This window comes from Dermacentor albipictus, chromosome 8 (genome assembly GCF_038994185.2).
Source record: "Dermacentor albipictus isolate Rhodes 1998 colony chromosome 8, USDA_Dalb.pri_finalv2, whole genome shotgun sequence".
Taxonomy (NCBI): Eukaryota; Metazoa; Arthropoda; class Arachnida; order Ixodida; family Ixodidae; genus Dermacentor; species Dermacentor albipictus.
This window is the reverse complement of record NC_091828.1, coordinates 33,654,228-33,678,090: the sequence shown is the minus strand read 5'-3', so window position 1 is coordinate 33,678,090 and position 23,863 is coordinate 33,654,228. Positions and strand designations below refer to the sequence as shown.

Below are 23,863 nucleotides of genomic sequence, written 5' to 3'. Positions count from 1 at the left end.
GCAATAATACCCCTCCCCTTTCCACCGCAGCGTCTTCGGCGCATTTTTATGTGAAATAAACGTGGTTTTATTCATTCATTCATTCATTCATTCATTCATTCTCTTCCGCAATGCGTGAGATCTTCCTCTTCCTCTACGTGCCGCGTACTGGATGTGGCATCTGCCTTCCTCCAGAGACAGCATCGTCCCGATGTTCACCTAGTGGCAGGAAGATGTGTCAGGCGAGGTGTGGGCACTTCATTCCAAACAATAGGGCTTCATGCGCACAATGTACACGACTTCTGGTGGACGCCGCCTCGCCCTGGAGGAAGCTGGACTGTCAGGGATGACCTCATAGTTCAGGTTGCTGAGGCGCCGAAAAACTTTGTACGGACCAAAGTACCGCATGAGTAGTTTTTCTGAAAGCCCTCGCCGATGGATGGCACTCCAAATCCACACTTTGTCGCCTGGCTGATATGTCATGTAGCAGCGCCGTAGATTGTAGCGTCGAGCGTCCTAGTCCTGTTGTCGAACGATTCTGACGCGGGCGAGTTGTCTCGCTTCTTCAGCACGTTGAGCGAAAGCTTCAGGGTCCGTGCCTGTATTCCCGCAGCCATATGGCAACATCGCATCGAGCATCGTCGTCACTTCACGGCCATGAAGAAGGGTAAATGGTGTCTTTCGCGTTGTTTCCTGGTGAGCGGTGTTTTAAGCGAATGTGATGTACGGTAGAATGTCATCTCAATTGTTGTGCTCCACGTCTACGTACATACTCAGCATGTCGGCGATAGTATTGTTCAAGCGTTCTGTTAGGCCGTTCGTTTGCGGGTGATAGGCTGTGGTCTTTCGGTGAGCCGTGCCGCTGATGCTAGGCACTGTCTTTAGAAGTGTAGCCATAAAGGCAGTCTCTCTGTCCGTTATTATCACCGCTGGTGCACCATGCCTCAGAAACACGTTTTCAATAAAAAATCGCGCTGCTTCTACTGCGGTGCCACTTGGAAGGGCCTTGGTTTCTGTATAGTGTGTCAGGTTATCGGTGGCTACTATTACCCGCTTATTGCCAGTATTAGAATTCGAGAATGGTCCATCCCAGAACGGGATGCCCAAATCGGGATGACCCAGAAGGTCCATCCCGATTTGGGCAAATGGGGTCGTGGGCAGTTGTACTGGTTGTAGTAGCCCAGCTGGTTTCATATATGGTGGCTTGCGTCGCTGACAGTCGAGGCACGTGCGCACATAATGTTTCACAAAGCTGGCTATCCTTGGCCAGTAATATTTCTATTTGACTCGGGCCAGTGTTCGCATGCAGCCGAGGTGGCCAGATGTCGGTTCATCGTAGCAGGCTTGTAAGACCTCATGACGGAGGCAGGTTGGGACGACAAGTAGACGGCTGCTTCCGCTTGCAGAGAAGTTCTTTTTGTAAAGAACATCATTACGGAAGCAGAATGATAGCAAGGTCCTTGCAAATATTTTGGGCACGCTTGTAATCCGGCCTTCTAAAAATTCAATTAGAGGAATCAGTTCTACGTCTTCCCGCTGCTGACGAGCAATCATGGCCTGTCTAGAACACCTATAAAAACCATGTCTTCGTCATCTTCTGTGACTTTCTGCTCAATCGGTGATCTTGAAAGACATCGGCGTCAGAGTGGTTTCGTCCGGACTTGTACACCACTGTCATATCGAATTCTTCAAGCTTTAGACTCCAACGCGCTAGTCAACCGGACGGATCCTTCAAGTTCGTCAGCCAGCAAAGTGCGGGATGATCGCTGACAACACTGAAGGAGCGGCCATGGAGATACGGGCGAAGCTTCATAACTGCCCATACCACCGCAAGGCATTCCTTTTCTGTGGTTGAGCAATTAGACGCAGCACGTGAGAGTGTCCTGCTTCCGTACTAAATGACTATCTTGGCTGAGTATTGCCACTGCACGAGCTCAGCGCCTAGACCTACCTTGCTAGCGTCCGTATGAATCATGGCAGGATCGAGCGTCCTCGTCAAAATGAGCCAGTACAGGAGGTGTTTGCAGGCGCTGTCGGAGATCATTAAACGCTTCTCGTTCTTCTTCGCCCCATACGAAGGCAACGTCTTCTCTTGTAAGGCGCGTTAACGGTGAACCTACATGTGAAAAATTAGCGATAAATATTCGGTAATACGAACAGAGACATAGGAAACGCCTCACTGGCTTCTTAACCTTTGGTGTTGGAAACTTTGCGACAGCCGTGATCTTGTCGGGGTCAGGGCAGACGCCTTGATGACTCACAACATGACCTAAGAACGGGAGTTCGTTGAAACTAAAGTGACACTTTCCTGCTTGCAGTGTTAAGCCGGCGGACTGGATCGTTTGTAGAACCGCCAGCAGCCGTCTCAGGTGTTTCTCGAACGTTTCCGAAAAAACTATGACGTCGTCAAGGTATACTAGGCATGTCTCCCACGTCAGGCCTGACAGAACCATATCCATAAGTCGCTGAAAAGTTCCTGGAGCTGAGCATAACCCGAAAGGCAGGACCTTGATTTCGTAAAGCCCACCAGGCGTTACGAAAGTAGTCTTTCCTCTGTCTCTCTCGTCAACCTCGATTGATCAATAGCCACTTTTGAGGTCCATCGACGAGGAGTAGCGGGCATGCCTCAGCCTGTCGAGAGAATCGTCGATACGCGGTAATGGGTATACGTCTTTCTTTGTCACTAAGTTCAGCTTACGGAAGTCGACACAAAAGCGTAGATTGCCGTCTTTCTTTTTGACCATCACTACCGGCGATGCCCACGGGCTTTTATGGTGGTTGGATAACGTTGTCGTCTAGCATTTTCTTCACTTGCTCTCGGATCGCTTCGCGTTCTTTTGATGCTACACGGTACGGGTTTTGCCGGATTGGTCTCGCTGTCTCCTCCGTGATAATCCGGTGCGTCGTCAGTGGCGTCTGACCAACTCTGGATGTCGTCGAGAAGCAATCGCGAAACTGGTGAAGCAGGTCCGCAAGGCGCTGCCTTTCCGCTGGTTATAAGCTCGTGCTCACGTCAAGAATAGGTTACGGTGCCGAAGCGTCTTGCTCTCCTTGTTGTAATGCAAAGCATTCACCGAATTCCTCAATCTCGTCGAGGTAAGCAACTGCTGCGCCTTTTGCAATGGGTCGTCGTTGCTTGCTGAAGTTTGTCAGCAGTAGTTCTGTTTGCCCATGCATTACTTCGACGAGACTTCTGGGCGTGGCAATACCTTGAGTGAGCGAAAGCGTAATTATCTGCTCGGCAATACCTTCCCCGTCGTACTCTGCGTCGCACCTGACGGAAACAAGACGGCAAGATAACGGTGGTACGGTCACGTCGTCTATGATGCGCAAGGACTTGCGTTGTAGTTCTGCACTTTCGTCCCCAGAAAATGTATACATTTTGGTATGTTGATCACGGCGCCATACTCACCTAAGAAGTCCATACCTAAGACTATATCTTTGCAGTAGTCGGGGAGAATAAAAAAATTTGCGACGAAGGACGAATCTCCTATGTTGACCCTTGCAGTGCACTTGGCAGTCCGTGTCAGTAGCTGGCCTCCAGCACCTCTAATGTGTGACCCTGACCATTTCATTTTCACTTTGCGAAGTCGGTCCGCCAGTTTTTTTCTTACGATCGAAAAGTCCGCGCCAGTGTCTACTAGCGCCGTAACATCGTGGCCATCAATTGATACAGTAACATCGGCGCTAACAATCTCGTCTGTCGTCAAATCATCCGGCTGTATCGGCTTCTCGTTCGACGGCAATGGGAGATTTTCGGCACTTCAACGTGTGGCAGGCTTCCCCCCTGAGGTCACGGCCTTCAGTTTCCCCGGCGTGGGCTGGGAGATCGCCTTCGGGCCACGTCGGTGGAAGCGCGTTTTGCATCTGGAAAACGATGTCCCGGAGAAGGGCAGCGCGACCGGTATAGCCGGGGGAATCGGCTTGCCAGCCCGTCGAATTAGCGTCGATGTTCGCTCGGCTGCCGTCAAACGCACGACGAGAAGCAGTGCACGGAAACGCTTGGTACTCTTCGACGCGATAAAGGCAATGACGCCAGATGTGGCCCGCTTCCCCACAGTGGAAACACAAGGGCCTGTAGTCAGCTGTGTGCCAAATGTCCGTTCTGCAAAGCGGTGGTCGCGTCGGTTGTTCCTATGGTACCAAGGTGATGCTGGTGCTGACTGCTGGTGATACCGCGGCGTTAGCATCGGAGGTGGCGGTCGACGGACAACATCTGCGTTGCTGGGCTACCACATCTGGGAATTTGGCTTGGTAGCCGCAAACGCTTGTTTTTTTTCTTGGCGCACAACTTCAGCCACCGACGCAGCTGTACATTCACTCGGCTTCGCAGTGAGCTTGTTAATCTCTTCCTAAACAATTTCGCGTATCAGCTGGTGCAAGGAGCTCTCGTTTGTGACCGTCACTGCTGCGGAGTTTGCCGGTCCAGTGCTGGTGTAGGGGTTGGGGGACGGACTCCGGGATGAAAACCAAACTTGGGAGGATTTATTCTACATTATGTACAAGGAGGTGAGAGTCAAGTAACAGCCGTACAGACATTACGGGCCGGCAGCAACTCGGACGCTGCGGCCCGCGGCAAGAAGTTCGAGAAAGGTTAATCAGGGAATCAGGGAATGCACCAGAATGCTCCGGTCTCTCTGGAAGGCTTCTTATAAACCCTTCGAGCACTGGAAGTCACGTCATGTTTGACCAATGGGAGAGTCCGCTCCGATGACGCCACTTTCAGCCAATGGTAGGCGCCCGTGTCGCGGTGTCACACCTGGCGGCTCTCTGCGGTCTTGCCTCGCAGACTGGCAATGCACTTCTAACGAGGAGAAGGAGGGGGGAAGGCGCTCATGCTCCATTGTACAAGGGCCCACCTGCTCCCGGTGACTCGGCTCCGCAGCGGTGGCAAATGCCTTCTTCAAAGGCGAAGGGGGACGATTGAGCTCCATTGTCCCAGGGCCCCTTCTAATCCCGGCGGCACACGACCTGGGGGCCGCAAACTTGTTTGCACGTGTCTCCTCTGGAATGCGCTTTCCTGCTTCTGCATTCCTCAATTAGCTGTGCTGCAATCCGATGTGGTTTGAGGAACTCGAAGTAATCGCAGGAAACAGCTCCATATCTAACAGCTCGTCCTCGCCCCGGTTGTTCTGAATGGCTGGTGAACTCAATTCGCTGGCCATGAGGAACGCCGAAAGAAGCTGCAGGATACTGGGGTCGAGCCTCGTTTGACAACCCTCGGGATCCTGGGCCCTGGAGAACATACGTCAAACAAACCAAACAACACAGCGCTGCACCACGCGTAAGCGCATGCTCTTCACCCCTGACTCGCCAGGCTATTACTGAGTCAAAATCAACCCTGATCTTTTAGTTCCCCAATTTTGACAAAGCAGTTCCAACCACCCTTCCAAACAGCTATCCATTTCTCCTCGATTGCCGACAAGACCAGAGTACTATTGTTGTTGCAAAACAAAAGGGTCGTTGACGATGCAAACAACAAATGAAAACAGCCGAACATAACTTAAGTGGCCTAACCACACGAACAGCATGTTTCCAATCTATCGCAGTGGCGTACTTATCACACGTATTGGTGCCACTGAACAATCTGGTCAACCTCACAAGTACGTAATCACAAGCGCACTAGCCTTGTGGCCACTAAACAGAACGCGTACCTGCGTTGTAGGCAAACTTTTCATTTACGCTTACTCACGTTTCTTCCCTGAAAGTCCTACAGGACACGTGACATAAACGAACAATTAAACTTCCGGGACTTACACACTCTGCAGAACCCTTAAAATAATGCGTATTCTACTAACTCTTTCCACGCACGCTCACTAAAGAAGTCAGAATACGGCTGCCCTCCACACACACTAGCATCCCAGTCATAAAGTCTGCTTCCTTCCGTCCACACAGGACACGCGCTAATGGAACTAAGAACGCTTCTCCGTGCAAATCATGCACTCACTGAAAATCTACGCGCTTAACCTTAGAAAATTCAACACTTAAAAAGAAAGAAGGTTAAATAAAACACACGCGCGTTACGATAGGCCTCTCAACAATAACCTTGACCCTCAGGTTACTCACACATACACACAAAAAAAGCCTATCTACTTATTAATGAGCATCTCGCGAGACTACATGTTTACTTAAAACGCATCTTTCAAATCTCGAGCTTCTCGAACGAAAACATAAACAAAGCTCATACGTTTACATATTGAAAGAAATCCTAGTCTCAAATCGCGAAAACTTTCCGATGCTCAAAAATAAAACAAAATAACACGTTTCATTTCTACGGAAGCTCTCTTGGCTTCGCGTTCCCGATTGCTTACGACTGACTCATACTTTCAGCCTTACTCGAGGTGGGCGTGGTCTCAAAGCTACTCTGGCTGCCGAGAGACAACAAAAGGGCTGATTCACTATCAGCTCCCCCAAGACGTTACGGTCTCCTGCCAATTTGCGTCGTGGCGCCCAGCTTTCAACAGGACCTCGACTGACCGCGTCGCTACTCCCCACCTGGTCTCGTCCTGCCACCTTGCGTTTCTTCGAACTGCACGCTGAGCTATGAAAAGAACTACGGAACGACGAGGAGTTTAACAGCCTCGTGCCCTTTGTCCGCGTCCGCGCAGAACATGCTTCGTGGCCCCCCTTGGACCGGTGGTTTGAACATTTTGGGTGCGTCAACATCGTCAATGACGACCGCACCTTTCTTCTCCTCGCGCCCTGCCCATTTGGGTTTCTCGCCATCTTTGGCGGCGCTGCATTTGTTACCGTCTTTCGGTCTCTACCGCGCTTCTTTTTACGGCGCTTTCTCTTTGCACTCGCCTTCATGTCGCCTCGTTGTGCCTCGTGCTGGCCGGTACACATTTCGTCGGCCCGGATCGGTCTCTTACCCGCACAGTCTGAGTGATTTACATTTAAATCTACTCTCACTTTGCCTCGACTGGCGGACAGCCCAACCGACTCTGGCACAATGCAGCAGGCTTTACTCGAGTTAGACAACTCGCACTCTTGCGAACTGCCCTCTACTACATTGCCCAGCTCACGCTGTGCATCGGCACACAGCCCGTCGGTATCGATCGCTGTCTCACGCGCACAGTCCGAATGATTAACAACTGAATCATCCCTATCTAGGCCATCTAGACTGGCGGAGAGCCGCACCGATCCCTGAACAATGCAGTTGTTCTCACGTGAGCTACGGAGCTCGCCACCCCGAGAACTATTCTCAACTGCATCGTCCAGTTCGCACTTCACTTCTGCACGCAGATCTGGCTCTACATGGGTGCTCGCGTCTGTCGCGTCAACAGTACCCTTTTCTTCGCTAGCAACCTCGCTAACATTACCAGCGACGCACACACGCGGTGACTGCGCCAATTTGTTCGCAGCTGGCCTAGCTGTCTCCACAGTCATCTGTTGGCACAGCACCTCGTCGCTCTCCTTGCGGCCTTTAACGGCCTCTGTTGCCACTAAGGCATCGTTAGCAGCTAGCCTTTTCCCTTCACTTATGAATCTGCAGCCAATCTCACAGGCACTACTCTTTTCGTAAGCTTCTGGCGAAAATCCGCTAGACACTTGCTCATTCTTTCGCTCTGTACTACCTACAGAATTCTCAGACAGCCGTTGTCTCTGTGCCAATAACTGATCACAATGCTGTATCTCTTTGATCAGTGCTGCCTTCTCTCTCTCATACTCTTGCTCACGCTCACGTTCGCGTTTATTCTCACGTCCGTGACGCTCACACCTAAGAGTAAGTTCTTGAAGCTCCTGCTTCCGTTCATTCTCGCGTTCTTCATGCTGACGCTTACTCCTAAGTTCACGACGCTCTCGCAAACGTACACGACGCTCTCGCTCCCGTGGTTCCTGTATCACCTCCCAAGCAAGCTCAATGCTTTTATCATCATTGCCACTATTATTAATCGCCTTTATGATAGCTGGCGTTTCCATCCGTTCTTCCGCCTCAACTCCCAAATCGTCGCACACCAACAACAAGTCTAACCTCGTCAACCTTCAAAGATCCATGGCAGCTGCCCCGACAGGTGGTTAAAAGTGTTTTCCTTCATTAATTTGTGCAAACACACAATGCAACAAACTCCCGATTCCCAGAATTATCAAAATGAGCACACAACATTTAAGTCTGGCGAATCATAAGGAAAAAAAACCACGCGCTCACTTACGGTTGCAGCACCCTGCCATCCGGTTCATTCGTCCCCTGTTCCCGGTTCCTCCGGACTCCCTGGGTCGAAGGCTCGCTCCTTCTTCGCTACTCCCAGTTTCTTCGGACCTCTTTTGACGAAGGCTCTCTCTTCTTCGCTCTTCCCGGTTCCTTAGGGTCTCTCTCGACGAAGGTTGATACGTAGCGCTGCCACCAGCTGATGCATTCGGAGGCGATCCTACCGCTGCCAACCAGATGTAGGGGTTGGAGGACGGGCTCCGGGATGAAAACCAAACTTGGGGGTGATTTATTCTACATTATGTACAAGGAGGTGAGAGTCAAGTAACAGCCGTACAGACATTACGGGCCGGCAGCAACTCGGACGCTGCGGCCCGCGGCAAGAAGTTCGAGAGAGGTGAATCAGGGAATCAGGGAATGCACCAGTATGTTCCGGTCTCTCTGGAAGGCTTGTTATAAACCCTTCGAGCACTGGAAGTCACGTCATGTTTGACCAATGGGAGAGTCCGCTCCGATGACGCCACTTTCAGCCAATGGTAGGCGCCCGTGTCGCGGTGTCACACCTGGCGGCTCTCTGCGGTCTTGCCTCGCAGACTGGCAATGCACTTCTAACGAGGAGAAGGAGGGGGGGGCGCTCATGCTCCATTGTACAAGGGCCCACCTGCTCCCGGTGACTCGGCTCCGCAGCGGTGGCAAATGCCTTCTTCAAAGGCGAAGGGGGACGATTGAGCTCCATTGTCCCAGGGCCCCTTCTAATCCCGGCGGCACACGACCTGGGGGCCGCAAACTTGTTTGCACGTGTCTCCTCTGGAATGCGCTTTCCTGCTTCTGCATTCCTTAATTAGCTGTGCTGCAATCCGATGTGGTTTGAGGAACTCGAAGTAATCGCAGGAAACAGCTCCATATCTAACACTGGTCAGGTGATCATACTGGCGGCTGCGTAGGTGTAACGCTCTCTATGGCCGTCGATTCTTTAATAAAATACATCCACGCTTGTCGGAGTGTTCCCGCACAAGACTGGCAAACAGCTGCTCCTATACGCCGCGCATGACGTGGCTGAGTTTTTCTACCTCGGGCATATCGGGGTCTGCACGACGACAAAGACGAGCCATGCCCTCGGTGAACATGGCAACAGTTTCATTCGGCTTTTAACGCGACAGCGTTAAGGAGCTCGTGTCGCAGAAAAGCTGGTGTCGTCGGTTTTGGCGTCGGTGGCGTTGGCCGTGACCGATAAATCCCGGTAGGCACTTCATGAATAAAAAACAACTTGCTGTTTGGGAATCGAACCAGGGTCTCCGGAGTGTGAGACGGAGACGTTACCACTCAGCCACGAGTTCGATGCTACAAAGCGGTACAAAAGCGCCTCTAGTGAATGCGGTGTTGCCTTAGAAACGAGCCGTAGAAAGTTATAATGCGGTGTATATCGGTAATTATGAGCATGTAACTTACAGAAGTCGCAGTTACAGGAGTAGCGAAGTGCGTTTCCGCTACATTTCATCTGCGCTTTCCGCACACGCAGAGCCATCTTGCGGCAAACACAGAAGACCCCCTCCTCTCAATGTACGGCGCTGCCCCGACAGGTGGCGCGCCACGCGCGCATTGGGGCTGTGCGGGGACCGATGCGAGGCGCGTCGCGGCCCGGACTCCCTCTCCCCTGACGACGCTTCGCCTTTCTTCCTCACGGGTTGCAGAATCAAGCGTCCTCCTTTCTTTAGATCACTATCTGTCTATCTCTCTGCCCGTGCCGATCACGAAGTTTGGCTGGCAAGCATCGTTTCCCCCTCCGAGACACCGAGTTCTTAGGTTCATTCCGCTTGCTCAGGCGCACCTATCGTTGCCGCGCCGAACGCTGCGTTGCTCGCCGCTCACCGCGTCCGATGCGGGGCGCCTCGTAAGTGATCGCTGCGCCATAGCCCATTGTCTTACACACCTTGGCGGGTCGACGGGTACACTGTCGCGTTCCACTCTTGAAGGCAAAGCTTAAGCGTCCTCCAATTTTTTAATCCGGGATTCGAGAAGACGCTGCGCGTGGTCTCGACTTTCGGTGCTCCCGAAGGTAAGGAGGAACTGGCGGCGGAACTCATCCCAGCTTGGCCAGATTCCCTCACGATTTACGAACCACGTGCGGGCGCCGTCTTCAAGGGAGAAATACACATGGGATAGCTTCTGTCCAGCATATATGCCACTCATGATACTTGGCTACGCGCTCGTATTCCTCGAGCCAGTCTTCTGCATCTTCGTAGGCATTGCCGTGGAAGCTCATGGGATATGGAGGAGTCAAAAAAGTCACCTGTGCAGGGCCCGGGTCTGCCATGGCTTGCGCACTCGTGGTAACAGGCAGACCTCCTGGTAGGGGAAAAAATTCTTGGTAAAGGCCTAGTAGGCGACTGCTGGTGCGGTGAACGGGTGTTTCGACACGCGGAAAACATCTTGGGCTTGATGTGTGGCTATTGACAGGCGTCGCAAACATTTAGCCAGCGCCTCCACAAGTGTCACGATTCACAAGCAGCAGGAACTGATAAAAGAAGGGCTGGACACTTTAATTGCAGGTCAACTTAAAAACAATCGCGCATGGATCTCTTCTTCTCTTCTGCAATGCGCGAGATCTTCTTTTTCTACGTGCCACGTATTGGGCCCTATAACTTAAAACTATTCTAATATGTTTTTATTCCATTCTCCCGACGTCAAATTTGCGTAACCGCCAACGCAAGCATCGGGCGGTCACCCGCAGGGCTGTTTGAACAGACCAATCAAACGCTCTCCTCGTTCATAGGAGGTCACTTTTGTTTGCTTGAAAAACGAATAACATTGCCTACACTGAGCGGCTTGTCTTATCTAATTGGCTGACAAGAGGCGAGGAGCACGCTCAGGTGGAAATGGATTCGATGGGGCCGAGCCACTGCACCGAAAGTCGATAACCGGATGGAGAGGGTGGTGCCGGCGTTTGCGATTGGTCCGCTTTCCCTTACTTAGCTTGCGGTGACTGGTCGAAAATCGCGGCGGCATGCCACCGAAGCTTAAGAATGACGCTAAAAAGGATCCTCAGCAAACAAGAGTTGGCAGAACGAGGTCGTAAACGTGCCGAAAGTGCTCGAACACGTTACACGACCACGCAAAAAGCTTTATTATATCAAAATAAACCCATGCTCTATCGCAGGTGCGAGTAGCCAATGCCTGAGCGATCGGCGGCAGCCATCTTTTATTCCTTTCGGAACGAGGCAACCTGCGGCTATTCAGAAAAAATTCGGTTTTGTTCGGCATATCAATGCACCTTTAAAGCGTACACGTCACTTCGACACGATGAGTTTCTGCCATTTGGTGACGTGCAGGTGAAGTGGGCGCAGCCCGAAAACTTTTGACCAATTAGCCCCGAGAACGAACTACAGGGGCGCTGCGAGCGCCGCTCGCGTGACGTCAGGGCAAGGACTCGCGCCTGTCATCTGCTACAGTTTGGGTGGCGTCCGGGCGCTTTCTGCGGTGTTTTAGTTTGCTCGCCCGCGTTCGCTCTGCCTGTATACTTATGGCGGTCGTCTCAAATATATTTTTACGACGTCTTCATTTGTGAAAATTTATTGAAAGAACTTATTTCTTAGACGACAATGCATCTCTCGAAGGCAACGCTATAGTACCAGCCGAAGGAGCGCAGACCCGCCCATTACAGGTTTTTCAACCGACAACCGCAAAAATATAGAAAATAAGAATCCAGTTATGGGGGACACCCTACCTGCCGCGGTGCAACATGTATGTGACAGTCACTGGCTATATATGACTTCTACAACAGTTACAATCCGCTAAAACTGGTTTGCTCACGACGAGTAATTTATGGTGTAATATAAAATTTTTGCGTTGCTTCACAGAAACGCTCGGCAGTAACACGAGGACTTACCTATTACTGCAGTTAGGTTCTACAAGCACAACTTGCTTATTTGACTGCTTCTTAAAATTAGGTGGTTCTTCACGTGCTCTTTTAAACGGCGGTAATTTGAAGTAAAGCTAATGTAGGCTTACGTCTGTTTACAGAATACAAATTGGAATGCACCAATATATATTCCTTTTTCTGTGCTAAACGTTCAACTCACTTGAGAAAATCACTGGTGCTTGTTGCTTGAGGAATAAGGACGACGAATTTGGTGAACTGACACAGGCTACTCGGCCGAAATTTTTTAGTGAAGTATGCCTTTTGGACCGCATGCTGCAGCCAGAAAGAAGTCAAAACATCAATCGTTAGTAGTATGGGACATATTGAAGATATAATTCCCCTGTGGTCAAAAATCAAGTGAATATATATGTAGGTCTTGTGGTGTTTTCTTTATGAATGTTTGCGATTGGATTGGAGCAAACTTTATTTTGCCTGCAGTTGGGCGAGGTTCTCTTTTGTGTACCGACGAAGCGAATAGTTCTCCGTTTGCATAACGCTGGATCGAGACATGGTGAGACAGAAAGTGCTTGAATTTTTCTTTTCTAGGCAATGTAATCTGCGCTGTAGTAGCTGGAGAATATTTTAGCCATTCCAATTGGAGCTGCAAAAAAAATGTTTTATGGTTTCAATTCGAAATTGTAGTGAACTGATGGGTTTCACGAACAAAGCGTGCCTCGCCATACCGACAGTCGGTTGCTACCGTTGCCTGCTACCGTTGCGTGATGGGTGTGCCATATTGTCGATAAAGGCTACTGAGGGCCACTATGAAACATTTCATCGCTTGCGATTGATTGGCTCTCGATCTTAACAACGAAACTTTTCTCTCAGGTGATTGCTACTACGGTATTTGTTAGCAGCCGGCGTGTTAGCAGCCATGAGCGATTCGTTTTTATGAGGCCTGTTGCAGAGAGGGGTGAAACTACCAGCAGACTTTTTTATAAAAAATGGGCGCCTAACTCTTTCTTTTACGCATTAATAAATAACCATATTTGGCTAGAACAACTCACCAGAGTAATAAGAATCATGATGGCAGCTTCGCTGGGCAATGTCTTTCTAACACGGATAACATGCTGACGCCAATTACCAAGATTTTTCTTTCATGCAAAATGCAATGTCTCTGATAGCTAAATTCTAAGGGAATGTTAAGTGTTTAGCCAAGCATCGTACACCACTTCGCGTATTGAATTTGCGGACATTCTTCTTACGCAAAATTTATGGACAGGCATGGCGCATATATGCATTGTAAAACCAGTAGCCCCGTTCAACGCTACATAGCTTGCGATATCCAAGCCCCAAATTTTATTGACTCACCTGCTGTAGGAGAAAGAAGTGTGGTTCACGCATGGCAGCAGAAAGAAGCCCACATGCCCTTCAATAAGTGCGGCTCGAGCCTCCCATACCCCAAGCATACACGAAGGAAACGAGCGCGCGCGGCCGCCGAGTGAGACGGAGCGAGCAGCGTCCTGGCCGTGACGTCACACGCAAGAGGGCGCCACTCCTAATTCTCGCCGCTAATAGCGGACTAATGGTGGAAAGGCATCGAATCAGAAATAACTATTCTTCTTTTGTTTAGTCCAATCACGCATAATCACTATGTACATGTCATATCAGATGGGGATCTATCGCGGTTTTCGTGACGTCTCGTGACAGGTGAAGTGGGGGTGGTCCAAAAAATGTTTTCACTGATCGCGGAGGGCTTATTGCAGAATTGGAATAGAACAGTTTGGAATAGTTAGTATTACGTTATAGCGCCCCTGGATGTAGCAATATATATATATATATATATATATATATATATATATATATATAGTCATATCATAAGAAGCCAACAAACATTGAAACCAAGGACAACATAGGGGAAATTACTTGTGCTTAATAAATGACCTAAAGAAACAATAAATGCATGGAAATTAAAGTCGATGAAAAAACAACTTGCCGTAGGTGGGAAACGAACCCACAACGTTCGCATCAACTTTAATTTCTATTAATTGATCGTTTTTTTTATTTCATTTATTAAGCACAAGTAATTTCCCCTATGTTGTCCTTAGTGTCAATGTTTGCTGGCTTCTTAAGATATGACTAATGAAAATCGGGCCCCTCGGTTAACCCCCTTTCTTCTTGTTTATATATATATATATATATATATATATATATATATATATTTAGAAACGAAGGTGCACACTTACGAAAATTGCATCTTTAATGTTTGTAACGTTGTACTATTTGTTGTTGTAATATTCTTTCTGACGAAGGCCGTGCCACGGCCGAAACGTTACAAACATTAAAGATGCAATTTTCGTAAGTGTGCACCTTCGTTTCTAAATCTACCTATGCACCGGACCTACAGAACTTCTCATTGAATTATATATATATATATATATATATATATATATATATATATATATATATATATATATATATATATAAATTTCTGGATGCTAAAGTGGTAAAACAGAGGCAGTACTACACGCAACAGGTAATGGTGGCGTGACCTGACTGTAAAACAAATTGATAAGGACCAGACCAAATGTTGGAATCAATGTGAAGCGATGCTTTAGTTTAGCGCGGCGCAATATATCCCGCGCAACCAACGGCCAATGAGCACTGCAATGTTTACTTTTATATTACGCAGCGTGCCCGGTACTAGAACAGAGGACCTCTAGAAGCCCGATACTCTATCATTTACGTGGTAGACGCATCCCGTGACAGGCGGAATAGAACACTCTTATTAATTTCCCGCCTAAACGCGAGCGCGCCGATACGCTCATTATGCTTCACAATACGCAGATATCGACTGCGATTGAGTAGGCTACATGTCTATCTCTCTCTCTCTTCTTCGATATACCCGCTTTCCTCAGTGCAGGGTAGCAAACCGGACGTGCGTCTGGTTAACCTGCCTGCCTTCTCTGTCGTCTATTTCTCTCCCTCTCTCTTTCTCTCTCTCTCTCTCTCTCCTTGTTCTTTAACATCACGTTTAGACCCGGGCACTTTTACGGTAGTTGGCGGAATCCAACCGGCGGGCCTCATCTTCGCCAGCGCCCGCGCGTCAAGATTGGCCGGTCGATCAGACGACTGACCGCGTGCCGCGCTGCCGAAGCTCAACCGCTCAACTCACCTTTGCCACGACATGGCCGGAGCCAAAAATTCGCACTTCCTCCGTGGCGGCGGGCAACACTAGATCGGCTGCTCCGACGAGAATCGCGGAGACGTTCATTTCCATGGAGCAGCCGTGGATGCGCATGTCCGCGACTGTCGGCGTGAACAGGCTCAGCTCGAACAGCGAAGACTCGTCGGTCCTACTCTCGGGGTCTCCACGCAGCGGCCAGTAGCCAAAGTAGAGGCGGGTGAAACGGCCGCCGGCCCAACGCACTTTCCGCTGCAGGGCCTCGCTGCACACTTCGTCCTCTGAGAAGTAGGTGCGCTTGCCCAGCTTCGCGGTAAAGAATGAGCCATCTGCGGAGTGGAAAAGACAAACGCTCAAAGCTGTCAGGTGTATAGGGACACGAAAAGAAAAGCGCCGAAACAATTTATGCCGATAAAGTATTTTTTGTAAGCTCTATTGTCCTTAATTGCACGGTACTAGGTTTAATATTGAAGAGAAAACAAAGGTGAAAGTGAGATTTTGTTTTTCAGTTTCCTGCCGGACCACCAGCGGCGCTACGATAGTGTGAAGTTACGGATTTCGCAGTATATTTCCTTACTTGCGCCACGTGCGCTCTGTAAAGGCCCCCCAGCCTTGCCATGTTTCATCTTTGCCTCCTTTAGAGCACAATGTGATCTATTTTCGCCGATAAACAGTTAACTAGGCGCTAAAATAGACAGTTAAGTGCACGACATCCCGCGGCGAGTTGGCACGAGTGTTTCACGGTGTTCTCGCCACAGTCGTCTTTCCCTTTTTTGCGACCTTTGTGGCGCACCAAACCACTTTTCTAAGTGCCAGTGGTGATTTTGGCATTCTGGAAGGATAATTTACTAATACAGGTGAAATGGTCGTTGTCTGTGGTGTTCATTTTAACGTCCCAGAAATTTCGCTCTAAGCTATCAATGCCGCAGTGTCCTGGTGGATGCTCCACAATAATTTTGATCACCGGGCGTTCTTTAATGCGCTCCTATATACAAGCGCACACGCGTTTTTTTTTTCTTTGCATTTAGCTTTTACAAAAATTCGGTGTCCGCGGGCCGGGAATCAAAACCATTACCTCCTCATCAGGAGCAGAGCAGAGCGTCCCTACTGTGCCGCCCCGACAGGTCAAAGCCAAACACCGAATACTGAATTTGGCAAAACTCGTGCATTTGCGCCCATGGAATGCTCTCTGCACTAGTTGGTCCGCACCGCGAATCCGTGGAAACCATGACGTTACTTCGACGCATCACAGATTGTGCGCTGTTTCCTTGGGTTTTGTTTCTCTGGCCCGCAACTTCAGGTTGAGCTTTAGTTTGTTTCGGGATGAAGTGTCTTCACTTATGAGGGCATTGGTATTCTCTAGCCTAGACCTCAGGCTGCCGGAAACTGTGACGTCACGGAAACCGCTCGGCAACTTTCAAGGCGGCGTGGCCACCTGTCCATCATTTCACTCTCCTTCTAAGCCACAAAGCTTGTCCCGCTTATGATATGACCGATCTGTTGTAGTCTTATTAAAGCAGTATAACAGTTTAGCTTAATATTTGTTTTTTGCATAGATTTGACAGTTCATATTGCCAGTGAAAGTGGTAAAATACAGTCTGAACAAGACGAAAAAAGGTAATGTTTTGCGTCGTAAAGTGTAACAGAAAAAAATTTATCAGGACCAAACCAAGTGTTGGAATGAATGTGAAACGCTGTTTTAGTCTAGCGGTGTGTAATGAATCCCACGCAACTAACGGCAATGTTCACAGTGTATACCTTCATCCTATGGAGCGTGCGTCCTTTTGGAATGTTTATGTTTGTCCACCACAAACCTTACAATTTTAATATAATACCGTGTTTATCTGTATACCCTAAACCACTCACAAGCTATGCCGAGATGCAACGAAATCAGGAGGCCCGATATTGTTAGACGCTCACGCAGCAATCTCACGAGAGCGAGGACGCTGTATGATGCTTCTCGAGCAAATAATGACAACGGAAGTACATGCATAAAAAAGCAAGACATATATGTTATTATAGCCGATGACTATGTTGCTTTTCTGGCACAGTGGCATATATATACCAATCCTGAAGAATCGTGCAAAAATAGGCACACAACCAGTGACACATACCGAACGGCTAAGTCGAAGAAACTAAAGTAAATCAAAGAATTCTTTGTTTATATTGCGCAATTTCATAAAAGAATCGGCGTGCTTTAGAAATACCTCGGAGCCGTACAGGTTTCACGTAGGAATTCATTGTATCATTGCGCAGAACTGAGGTGCGCTTACTGGCAGTACATCGTCAGTCAGCATGCAGCCACAGGATCTCGTTTGCTTGTAGTTACACTCGGCCGCCCCTGTAACTTCCGTAAATAAGGCCACAAATATATCGACCGAGGTGCCGACCCACCCAGCAGCAAGCACGTCAAAAGCTGGAACAAAGCGTCGCTTTAACTGAGACGAGATATACTGCAACAATTTTTGGCAATAAATGAGCGGGCTATGAGCGGGCTATGAGCGGGCTCGGCTAAAAAATATAATTTGTGGGTGAATAAAAACCACACAGATGCTGGTGCCTGGTGTCCACAAATTATATCTTTAGCCGAGCCTGATCAATCGGGGGGAAGCCTGATTCCACCGATTCCCCTGCTCGCGCACCTTCAGCGCACTGGTCGTGTCGTCGTCGTCTTTTGTGACCGGACCATTGTGGACCAGTGTGACCGGTTTCAATTAACCACCACAGTTTGATCGTAAATAGGACCTCAATCAAGATACCGAATGCTACCATGGCCTGGAATGATACCGCTTATTGCGCATTTAGAAGCATCAACGAAGCCATTGCCGGCGCGATGCTCCTCGTCCACCCCAAATGCGACGTCCCGCCATCTGTCACGATTGACGCATCGGACGCCGCTTTCAGTTCAATCTTGCAGCAGCTCGTTGCTGGTGCTTGGCAGTCAATCACGTTCTTTTCCAAGAAGCTTGCGCCCCTGAGCGATCATACAGCAGGTTCAGCCGAGAGCTGCTCGCCATCTATTTGGCTGTGAATCACTTTCGACATCTTATCGAGGGACGCTCCTTCCAGGTCCTTACCGACCATAAACCACTGACTTCCGCCCTATCGTCCAGCAGCATCTCCCACAATCCCCGCGACATCAGGCAGCTCTCCTATATTTCTGAATTCACCAGCGACATTCGTCATGTCTGCGGAAAATCCAACGTCGTTGCCGGCGCACTTTCTCGAGCCGCTATCCTTGTAATGGACCACGGTCGATCGGTGACCGACTTCATGGTCATGGCTACTGCCCACAGTGTCGACACCGAGATACAGCTTCTTCGCACGAGCGGTAACTCTCTGGTGTTTGAAAATATCTTGTTTCCTCACTGCGACGTGTCCTCGTTTGTGATACGTCGACCGGACGTCCTCGTCCTTACGTGTCTCGCGCATACCGCGAGGTCTTTTTGTGCCCTCCATTCTTTGGCTTATCGTGGCATTCGCGCAACACAGCGACTCGTCACTTCTCGTTATGTCTGGCCCAGTGTCAACGTAGACGTGCGTTGCTGGTCACGCGCGTGCCTCACTTCATCATCAGCCTGGTTACGCCCACTGCAGGGCAAAGGCCTCTGTAGAGTTCTTCAAGCGCAATCTTAGACGTAGTTGCCAGACCGATAAGCGGCTTACTTTGTCACTTCACTTCCACAAGAGCGCTTGAAGCTGCACAGGGTAGATGGCAAGGGGGCCCAAAGGAGCGATTCTCCGCATGCCCCGTCCAAACGTTCAACCCGAGACGGCTTGTGGCGACACCGCAGGGCTGCCGCTCTTTCTATATCGGAGGCCGCGCGCAGCAGACGCAGCAACGCGCAACTGTGGTGTTTGCCACCGTTAGCGTAAAGATGAAATTGCTTTCCTGTCTTTTTCTCTTCTTTATAGCCTCTACTGTCCAAGGAAATTTTCGCGTCGTAAGCAAAAACTTCTCATGCATGCGCCGATCCCAAAGATAGGGCAATGCCGCGCCGACCCGCAGCGGGCGTGAAGCAGGCGTTAAGCACTCCCCATACCTGGGCCTATCCCGAAGATAGTTCAATGACGGGCCGACCCGCGGTGGAGGTGAAGCATGTATTAAGCACTCCCCATGCGTGGGCCGATCCCGAAGATAGTGCAATGCTGGGCCGACCCGCGGCGGACGTGAAGCAGGCGTTAAGCACTCCCCTTGCGTGGGCCGATCCCGAAGATAGTGCAATGCCGGGCCGACCCGCGGTGGAGGTGAAGCATGCATTAAGCCCTCCCCATACCTGGGTCTATCTGGAAAATAGTTCAACGCCGGGCCGACCCGCGGCGGAGGTGAAGCAGGCGTTAAGCACTCCCCATACCTGGGCCGATCCCGAAGATAGTGCAATGCCGAGCCGACCCGCGGCGGAGGTGCAATTCGCCATTAAGGGGTCCACATACACAGCTTCGTTGGCATCCTTCTTCACAGAGTGGAAGGGTACTGCGATTCTTTTTTGAGAGCGCAGGCATATATATATTTTATTCACTTAACTCGAACGAGCAATAATTTCATTACTGAGAATGTTCTTGTGAGCACAAAATCAACCAATAGCTGTTGTGGGTACAGCTGCTTGCGATGAGGCAGCAAGACGACATTGCAGAAGTGAGAGCAAGCGATCTTACACTGCATTTAGCACGAGATTATAAATTCCCTGATGCATACAATGCAATAACATTTGGCTCAAATGGTCACGACAGCCCCATTACCACGCCGACAAAGTTTGCTCACTTTGTTCAAAAAATGTTTCAGGGCCCCTTTATATATGACCATCTGGATGTTTTTCACGGGCACCAAAGGCAAGGTAGCCGATTGTTCTTGCGATGCGCCCCCATTGGAGCGTGATCGTTGGCGGTGGGAACGAGCCGTCCGAACGTTTCTGGTAAATTTGTTATGAAAGCACTCCAAGGCATTGAGTTCATTTTAAAAATCGCGCACACCGTTAACCCGATACCATGGGAGAGATAAGTGCTGAAATTGATGGTAACGTTAGGGTTCATGTACAACCAACGCAAAAAAATTAAGGAATCACGAAATCAGAGAAAACCTTTAATTCTAATGTTCCTTTTGACTTTAACATGTAATACCTTTACAATTTCTTTTCGCATACACTAGCACATGCTAGAAATCCTAAAGCCAGGTTTTGTTGCGAGGCTGCACAAATATTCCGCGTTTTCACAGTATCCAGCTTGCGTAAGCTCTTGCTGTTGATTCTACATGCAGACATCAGGTTAGATGAGTTAATCATGGCATTTTCAGTGATTCGCCACGCAACTGCTCGAAAGCAATAAAGAAATCTTGTATGCAATTTCACTTTTGAGCACAGAAATTTGGTAGAGCAATTCTGATGCATGTACAGTAGTGAACAAAAGTATACAGCGCACAGTATTATACAGGGTTGTCCCAGCTAACTTCAGCCAGAGTTTAAAAATCTGCAAATGCCACGTAGCTGGACAGAACAAAGGTAATGTCGTTTGCCGTCGTTTGCAGATACTCGAACTATTTTTTCATTCGCCTAATTAGATAGTCGGTATTAATTAATGAATCAACTTCTCAAATGTTATAATTAGGTGAAAAGTGTCAATGAGAAAATTCTAGAGCGACAAGCAAAACTCCCTATAGAGTTTTCTGTTGCTCAATACGTTCTACATAAAAGTATTTTGCCGGGCGTGAAAGAAGCCCGCAAATGCATGCAGAATTGCCGCTCGACTTGCCACTCGAGGTACTTTGCGTTCTTTTAGTTCCCCTTTGGTATGCTTTAAGTGCGCAATAAAGAAGCTATTAAGGTTGGACAATCCTGGAACTCCAACTGGGGCGTTTTTCATTGCCACGATATTTCTCCGGGACGCTAAACCCCATAATCGGGCTCGTTCTGTGAACGTGTCTACGCGTGTACGAACATCAATGCACAGCTTTCCACTCGTGACGAGCCGCACTCACCAGCTTGAGAAGACGCTGCTAGCGTCACTGCCAACAGGCACAGTGCAACAGTGAACGGTCCCATGCCAGCAGCTCGAAAATGCGAGCGTCCTAAAGCAGCGCCCGAAGGAGCCAACGCTTCCTATATCCCTCGGATAAACATCTTGATCGGCTATAGTAGTGTTAGTTCGCTATCAGAGGTTTTAGCGAGTTTCTTGAGACCACCGTGGAAGCTGCGTGATATATAGACTCCGCTATGCGATAAAGTACTTTCAGCGGTTCTTCCCGATGGTTTGCGGGGTAAGCCGTCAGAGAATCACAAGTGTACAGAAGCCAAGCAGAGATTACTGCACCGATTATACTACTCCCGTTTGTATTTGAACAACCGGTGATAGTGAGTTTTCACACGGCCATTCTCGTCAAGGGGCAATGAACTAGCCATTCTGCACGGCGAGTTATCACAAATCTGGTAACTCAGACAAGCCCATTTGCTACAGACCAACATCGTTAGCACGTGTACCATGCAAACATTAATACTGCATATACTGTAAATATTGTATATAGCGTAAATACCGTATATACCAACCTGACGACTTTTCTCGAGTCTGATTTGGGTTTTTTGTTTTTTTTGTTTTTTTTACGTCAGCATAGCTTTATGAAGTGTTTTTCTTTTGGCAAACGCGACTGATTTTGTTTACTAACGAATTCTTTAGAGGAGTAGTCAGGAAATTGATTCGACAGTTTGACAGTTTCGCATAATCTCCTTTTTTTTAAGTGCTTAAACTGAAATTTATGCCAATGTTTGGGCTTCGGACAGTGCTTCTTGTCGAACTATTTTCAGTTGTAGCCTGCACTTTGTGATTCTCCGTTATTGTCAGTGTCCGCGGGAGTGCTCCAAGGATTCATTTGTTGTTCGTTGTTTGTTACTTAAATAAATTATTTGCCTGTCGGAATCACGTATTTAATTAAGCTGTTCGCTTATGATTGTGTCTTATGTCGCATTATCAATAAGGTATGGTGCTGTTCTTTCGCAAAGTGGCGTAAATAAGCTCTCGTCTTGGTGTGACAAATGGTCGATTAGCCTTAATGTTTTTAAATGTAAAACAAGAGAATATCATGCCTTTCTGCACAGTTCCGCCTCTAACCTATTCCCTGAACAACAAATCTCTAGCCGCTATATTCTCTTATAAATACCTCAGAATACACATCACACAGGACCGGTCCTGGAAAATGCGTGATAAGTTGCTAATTAGAAATGCTAGTCGCAGGCTTTGTAATATTCCGAAAAAAATTTTCCTGCCGTCAGCAAGTTAAGCCTTTACATCATAATTCTGGGTGAGATCAAAGCTCAAGCATGCCAGTTTTGTCTCGAATTAAGCTACTGAAACTTTAAGGCATGCTCTCGGAAGCGTTCAAACTGTGCTGCTCATTTCGCTGCACCTAATTACTCAATTGAAGTCATTATGTCTGCTATACGTTTTATGCTTGGTGTACCTACCCTCGAGCCACGCTGTAGGGATTTCATTTATTTATTTCGCATACTGTCAATCCCTCATGGGATTATAACAGGAACGGTAAGTACATATGGTAGTATTTGCGAACAAAAAATGTAAATACATTATATAATCATGAGTGTGTTATCGCAAAGGTTCTGGCTTCGCTAAACAAATGAATTAAGCACTTACCACTCAGCATAAGAGAAATTGAAGCCACATTCCCAGTGCCACATGCCTAGTTAGCCATGTTGGCGCCAAAGGCGTTCATTGAAGCGAGTCACGCACCTACTGGCACATGCAAAGTCACCCAAGCTGGCATCAAAGGTGTTAATCGAAGACAGCACAGACCGAGTGGCACATACCCAGTGCTCGAAGTCGGTATCAAATAGTTTATTCGAACAGAGGTGCCTTCCCAGTCCCGCATCTACAGTGGCCTACGTCGGCGTGAAAGAGCTTCGTTGAAGACAGGCACGCATGCACACACTGCCACATACTCAGTGACCCAAGTTGCTCTGATGGTTGGTTTCTAACCTTGTTCCTTCAACACAGCAGCCCGCTGTGCTACTCATTCGATCAAGGATTACCCTGGGATCAAGGTAACTGGGAAAGCCGTTAGATACAGACATGCATATTAAAAGCATGCATACATAAATATGTACATAGCCCACGGAAAGCGCGTGAAGTACCCTAAGAATACTAACGCTGAAAAGTTCCGGCAGAACCCATCGTAAGATGGGTATTACGTTAATGCGACTACAGTTCAAGCAATGTACTAACGCACCTTCGTACAACCGCCGAAACGCACCGTGTATGGTGCTTTTATGCAGCCTGGCTCCGGTCTATAGCTTCTCGTAACATTCTATGCAATCTGGCGGCACCACCACGAAGTCCACGAGTGGCACGTGCGCGCATATATATTCAGAGAATAATGTCTGAATATATTATGACGTGGGTTCAGTTCCGCCCAGTGAACACCTCAAAGTTTTTTAAGGTTTTCTTGGTCATTGAAAAACGGCACATACCCAGGGGGACAAATGGGCGCCAAAGAAGCTTACACAAAAGCGACACATAACGAGTGGAAATCCCCCAGTGACACAAGTTGGTGTCGAAGTTGCTCACTGAAATGCAGCACATAACGAGAGGCTTATATCCAGTTACCAAAGTTGCTCGGAGTGAAGTTCGTTGAAGACCCACACATACCCTCTTGCTCATCCAGTGACACAAGGTGACGCCAAAGAGGTCCGCT

At 48.7% G+C, this 23,863-nt stretch overlaps 1 protein-coding gene across 1 annotated transcript in view; it reads right to left on the bottom strand.

Annotated features, from left to right (window-relative positions):
* The window catches only part of LOC135901544 (uncharacterized), a 40,102-nt gene extending 18,896 nt beyond the window's left edge, over positions 1 to 21,206 (bottom strand). The window contains exons 1-2 of the mRNA XM_070524588.1: positions 21,143 to 21,206; positions 15,163 to 15,500 (exon numbers count right to left, since the gene is read on the bottom strand). Coding sequence (XP_070380689.1) covers positions 15,163 to 15,500; positions 21,143 to 21,206 — 402 coding nt within the window. The remainder of the gene's footprint in view (positions 1 to 15,162; positions 15,501 to 21,142) is intronic.
* Between the last annotated feature and the right edge of the window lie 2,657 nt (positions 21,207 to 23,863).